General features: G+C 42.6%; 1 protein-coding gene across 6 annotated transcripts in view; it reads right to left on the reverse strand.

The window, feature by feature from the left end:
• acaca (acetyl-CoA carboxylase alpha) overlaps positions 1-5,952 on the reverse strand; it is a 40,069-nt gene extending 34,117 nt beyond the window's left edge. For 3 of the 6 annotated variants that reach the window (XM_080041085.1, XM_080041084.1, XM_080041081.1), the window contains exons 1-8: positions 5,807-5,952; positions 4,202-4,466; positions 1,524-1,701; positions 1,090-1,228; positions 837-946; positions 664-745; positions 471-569; positions 87-193 (exon numbers count right to left, since the gene is read on the reverse strand). In XM_080041085.1, coding sequence (XP_079897211.1) covers positions 87-193; positions 471-569; positions 664-745; positions 837-946; positions 1,090-1,228; positions 1,524-1,701; positions 4,202-4,437 — 951 coding nt within the window. In that variant the 5' untranslated portion in view covers positions 4,438-4,466; positions 5,807-5,952. Of the gene's footprint in view, positions 1-86; positions 194-470; positions 570-663; positions 746-836; positions 947-1,089; positions 1,229-1,523; positions 1,702-4,201; positions 4,467-5,136; positions 5,240-5,806 lie in introns of those variants that run through there. The other 3 variants (XM_080041086.1, XM_080041083.1, XM_080041082.1) reach the window with 2 other exon arrangements.
• Between the last annotated feature and the right edge of the window lie 456 nt (positions 5,953-6,408).

Raw genomic sequence — 6,408 nt, forward strand, 5'->3', positions numbered from 1 at the left:
ACATATATACACGCAAGGATTTCACTGTAGACTAAAGCACATGCATTATTCATTTGGCATTGTGAACTTTCAGTGAACCCGCTTACTTTCAGGCCATCCTCTACATCCACGATGCAGCCAAGCTCGTACACGTCAGAAGGGACGTTGATGATCCTCGCCTTTTGATTGCTCTCCGTCCATTCTACCGTCAAGCCTGAGAGAGGAAAACAGATAACATATTGAGCTTACAGACATCCTAATGACATATTGAAATGTTGTCATTTTATTTTCTGAAATCTCAGAGATCTGACTTGAAAAACCACACATTTGGAGAAATATTGCTCAAACCAAACATCTACTACATAAAATTTTAAATCTGGGGGAATTCAAGAAGCATTCATTGTATCGTCGAAACATTGCTTTTATTTGTTCAAAGCAGGTCATCCAGTCAACCAGATTATCTTTGTATACCATAACATACTGTGACCTACCTTCACCGCTCCAGGGCAGGGTTGGAATGCCGGCAGTCTGAGCCACGATAGACGAGGCGATCTTGTCCCCTAGAGCCCACATAGCCTGACTTGGGGGACCTGAGAAAAGAGTGAGTTATTTAAAAAAATAAGTTTAGTTTATTGAGTTAAAGATTCAAAAAAATGATATCCAAAGTGAAAAAGCTTTTCTTACCCATGAAAGCGATGCCATTCTTGTGAAGCAGCTCAGGGAGTTTGGGGTTCTCTGAGGCATGACCCCACCCAGCCCACACTGCCTGTAAGGAGGGAGAGGATGACGATAAATCAGTCAATCAAGGGTGAGATTATTAAACACTGTGGGAAGACACATTAGGCGTGGGGTGGTACCTGAACAGGGATGCGTTTAGCAATGTCCAGAATGAGCTCGACATTGGCATAGTTGTTGTTATTAGTCCCTCCTGGCACTGGCACGTAATGATCTGCCATTTTGATGTACTCTGAAAGAGACAACCACAGCAAAATGTATTTATTTTCCCCCACGTCATCTTGCTGCAACAATATCCCTCGCATTCACAGAGTCTGGAGCTTTACAGGGCACCACGTTGTTTTGCACGGTCAAAGATATCCCGCTGGAGCTCACCTGCATTGGCCTTGAGGTCCTCTGGGGTCACCATGACAACAAAGCGGATTGCCCTTTCGTTACGGAACATCTCGTAGGACCAGCGGCGGATGGAGCGCATGCATTTGACCGCTGCGATGCCGTTGTTGGCGATAAGCACCTTGAGGAGCAAAATTGTTTAAGTTTCCAATGTTGATTTGCTGAGTGAAAGTACTTCAATATTAATGGTTAACCTCAGCTACTGCTGTGTCTATATGCATAATGACTCTTTACTGTAGGTGTCATTACAGCAGTGTGATGCAAACACACATAATCACATAATTTTTTGAGAATTTGTATTCACTGGCTTGAGTTGATAAATGAAAGATGTTCCAAAATGATTGCGATTACATTATCTATTCCGCTGGTAGCGCTTTAAGCATCGTTTAAAGAATGCGCTAGTTAAGAATCATCACCTTCTCGATAACCTTGTTGCCACCAAAGCGGGTGACAAATTCGGCGGGAGAAGCCACGGTGAAGTCCCTCTGGAGATCGATGCGCCGGCGATCTCGGCCCTGCTTGACCAGGTGCAGCCCTGACATGCTTGGCCTGTCGTAAACAATAGATACGTTGTTATGGTCCTTCTTATCAGCCCTAGTTTGAGACAGAAGCAAAGGATTACACTTTATAGACTGTGGGCGAGTTACAGCTTCACCTTCATCTATGACACAACAACAACAACTTTTGAAGCAAACCTGAAAACTCGCCTTATCCGATAGGAGTGATTGTAATGATTTGGGAAGAAGAGTTAAAAAGTGATAGTGCGTATAACTTCTGTCACCCCCATGAGGAATTCTATGTAATTACAACAACACTGTCAGCGCATCTACATGAGGTAAGCCTTTGTTGATCATGCATGGATTGTAGTCCTTCTGCTGTATGCCCAGGTTTTTTCTTGGCAGTAGAATAAAAACAACTGAAACATTACTCGGACACTTCTTGGAAAGCCAGTTTCTGGGGGTGGAGGGGTGGGGTGGGAAACCAGTTTGTAAACGCTGACATACTGGAGATACACAGAGAGAGAGTTTTGTGGAACTGATAGGCTTAATGAACTTTGTGTCAACTCCTTGGCCGGCTTGAATGTAGCCCCACTAAAGCTTCAAACAGCAAAAGCAAAATTGTCAACAGTGATATAAGCACACTGTCTGTTTAGTATAACCACTGACAGCAGAACATTCCATGCACAACAGGACATTTTACTATCCCCAAACATGTTGACATGCTTAGGCAGGTGCCTTAAACACTGCAAAGCTGTTTGAAAACATGCTGAAAATCTCTACGGGGAATGGGTAGTGCAGGGGGCAGGGATAGCCTGGAGGGTGTGGCAGAGTCTGGGCTCCTTTAGCTGGCTGGCTTCTGTGGACTGACACTGCATTATTGCACCAGTGTGGTTGTAACGGGCATGTGGCACATTAATCCTTACTGAATGGGGGCTCCGGTTTCAATCCAGCTGTGGAGCTGCAAGAATGTAGTCTGTCCTATGACATAGACTACTAGGGGGGATGGTGAAGTCAGTCAGACAACCCCATCTAGTACGTCCAGTTTTAAAACAATGTTGTTGCTCCTCTTTCAGTAATTCACCCCCTTCTATTTTTCTCTCTTGTCTTTGTGAAACTCTCAGTCAACATATCTGCATGATCCGTAACCTTGCACTGTGTGTGCTGAAAAGAAATGCCAGTGTTAATAGACAGCATAGGCTCTGTAAACTGGTATGTAAACTAAGGGTACGTAAACAAAGGGGGCACATCGTAGCTAGCAACATACCCACTTAAAGAGCCAAAGATGTGTTTTAACACAAGATTATTTTGAAGCGCACACACACAACATGGACAGGTAGCGGATCGTGAGGAGATAAATTTCACCGATTTTGACAACAATGTATTTTGTCAACAACCGTTCTCCAGAATAGCCGACTCCACCTTTAAAACCAGACTGGACAAAGCAGTTATTGAGACAAGGATCCTGATGTCTGTATACTGTAGATAATGCAATTCTGAAATTGCAGATGGCATACAAAACTCAAACAAAACAACGTTCACAGCTTAACATATGAAAACGTGTTTAAAAGCAGTTTTTAACCCGTTTCGGCCAACTGGAAAGTAAGCGGGTAATAATGGGGAAGATATTCTATATAGGCACTAGCAGTTACCTATATGGGCATGACTATCTCATTTGAATTTCAAACCCAACTCCTCTGTGAGGCTTTAGAAGAAACTGTAATGCACAAGCCCCCCTGTGTGTGTAAGTGGTCTAGTGAGCCCAGCCCAGTTGAAAGACGTGGGTGAGGCTGGCACAGAGACTAAAGACTGCTGCAAGCTTTAAACAAACGTTCTGTCAGTACTGAATGGCTCCTTTCAAACCATCGGTCGGTTTGGAGAATATCTGGGTGTGTGAACTGTGCACATCTTTCCAGCTATCCCAGACCAACATTCTGAAGTTGTGTGCTCACTTTTCCAGCCTTTCACAACCGACGACATACACAGAGAAACTCTTGAGCAGCGTGCAGCTAGCTAAACCACATTTTTTCACGTGTGCTGTGAAAAGGGGCCCTTCAGCGGAGTGGGACACAGTCTGAACATTTTGAACCCACAGGTCTGCTCCAATAGAGCACTCATAAGAACAGACTGTGAAGTTGCAGAAATCCCCTTTTGTATCTCACATATGCATTAGCCATAAGATACAATGTAACTCAAGGCGTCACTAGGGGTGCAAGTACATACGTTAAAAATAAAAATCGGAAATAATTAAATTATACAGATATCACTACTCTAATCTTCCCTATAGAACTAGTAACATTTCCAAGTAAGGAAAATATTTTAAGCTTCCAAAACTAAGCTTCGCTGAATGTTATGTTAGCAAAAATAAACAACAGATATGTGTAACACATGCGGTCATGGAGTGGACCGGTCATTTTACTGAACATCTGGTAGATGCTGTTGACAGTAAAAGAAGTACAGAAAAATTGAACTGCAAAGAAAAGATTTGTTGCATCCACGCATGTAGCTAATATAATAGTCATAATATTCAGGAAAACACTATTAATGAAAATTGAGAGAGTAGAGGTGATGCAAAAAAATCAGGTTTGTATTCTTACCTTAGATTGATCAAGGCGCCATCACTTGAGTCAAATCCCATGTCATAGTTGCTGTCTGAGCTAGTGGAAGACAGCGGGGACAGCGAGCGAGGAGTTTCCTTCTCCTCCAGCTGCAGGTCAGGCTTGACTTGGATCTCATCCTCAGAGTTCTCCTCAGAGATGGATCCCACAAGGAAGTTGGAGTGCAGCGCCTCGATGGCTGGGTTCTTCTTGGCAGCGCCGTCCTGTTGTGCCATGGCTGGGCGACACGGACAGGCTCCAAACACTGGCAAAGAGCAAAAAAAAAAACAGTGGCACCCAGGCAACAGTTATGAACCAGACACAGAGTTCAAATATCAGGGAGCAGTGGTGTGACACAAGAGTAAGCCTTGGCGGGACATGGAAGGCTGTTTGTCATATTGCAAAAGTGGATTACACAAACTCTTGATAGTGTCTTGATAAAAGCAAACTGATATTGCTTCATGTGTTGCATCAGTAGTACATTGTGTGCAGTGCTGGCATTTGACAAAGTGCCAATACTGAATATGCCAGTCATAATTCAAAAAGGATTACATAATGGAATTTGCATGTAATACATCATGCAGTTACCAGTTGTTTTAATGTTGTTTCATGTCCTCATGTATAATTGTTGGGGGCTTGTACTGCAAGAACATTTTCCAAGCAAACAGACAATAGACTATTATCTTATCGTATTCATTCAAACACAACCACATTAAGTACTGATTCAGCCCTAAATGAAATAACATTATACATGTGAAAAGAATACATTCATTAACACTTTCACCCTATAACATGTGTAACAACTGTAAACAATGAAATGTCCTGTCTGTATGTGAGATACGCTTTGTGTGTCCCTAAAGCCAATGCAATAGCCGAGACAAGTGGTGACTAAACTAAAGGTTAATTCAATTGAAAAAAATGAAATAAAAAATTACCAAATATTGTCCTTTACAACGTTGAATAACACCACTAGCACTATGAAAACAATAGCATGTCGTCTAACTGCCCTGGTATCTGACCTGTCTCGGTTCCCTCACGTTTCTCCAACTGAAACTTTCAAGCAGCTCGTGCGCGTAGAATGTGCAGACAGACAGCCAGGTGAGCCACGGCACGCCTTACCTGTCCACAGGTGCTTGCGGGACCAGAAAAACAAGCCGAGCACCGCAGTAGTCAGACACGCCGTTAACGTGAGCCAGGGGAACATACCAAGAACGGCATTCAGTTTTCGTTAACTGAACCAAAACGTCTGACTCGAAACATTTTATTCATGACATAGGCCTACTCGGTGAACCGCTTTCTCGCTAAAGCTGGCTTTAAGTTAACTAATTAACGCTGCCTAGCTGTCAAGTCCCAGCTAGCTTCCTAACCTAACTCAAGAGCAGCCACAGATAACCACAGGCGTAGATGCTAACAGCGTATGGTATTAGCTAGCTTACCAGTGCAGCACAAGCTAATACAATTATAACTTGCCAGTAGACGAATGGCAATGATACAGAGTCCCTGCTGAATGTACTGTATGTGTTGATGATGCTACTGTATTTATATAGGGAGCACCTGTGTAGACCAGTGCCCAGAGATAAACATCTCAAAACTGACAAAACCTACCGGTGGAGAAGAGCCGAAGCGTAATCCTGACAATAAAGTTGAATCCAAGGGCATCTGTGAATTAATAATTTAGTCTGTCAGACATCTCTGTTTCCAGTGATGATGAGAAAAATCACATCCTGATGAGGTCACACAGCACCGGGCGATGCTTTAACGGCAGAGAGTGGGGTGATGTGATGTGACGCTGCGCTTGGCAGGTTACTACTGTACATTGACCTCTGACCGCAGCTTCCGCTATTGAACTAGACTAGATAGAAAAGACGTCAGGTCTAAATTGGTCGCAGCTTTTTTACAGTCTGACCGCAACAAATTGAAATTAAATAAAAGTAGTTTGAATATGTATGCTTTTAAATGACGTCATTGTGTTTGTAGATGAAAGTAATACAACCTGAACCTACCCATTTAAAACACAATTAAAATGCCCACAATGCCACAATCACGTAGGCTGATATTATTGTAATTTACTTTTATGTATAAAAAATAAAATAAAAACATCCTGCAAGTGTGGTAGCAATTGTAAAGTTCCCATTGAGGTGCATACATTTTTATTTGTTTTTTTTGTGTTGAAAAAAATGAAAAAAACTATTTAGGCCTACAATGTG

The sequence above is a fragment of the Ammodytes marinus genome (assembly GCF_949987685.1).
Source record: "Ammodytes marinus genome assembly, chromosome: 14".
In the NCBI taxonomy this organism is placed as follows: Eukaryota; Metazoa; Chordata; class Actinopteri; order Uranoscopiformes; family Ammodytidae; genus Ammodytes; species Ammodytes marinus.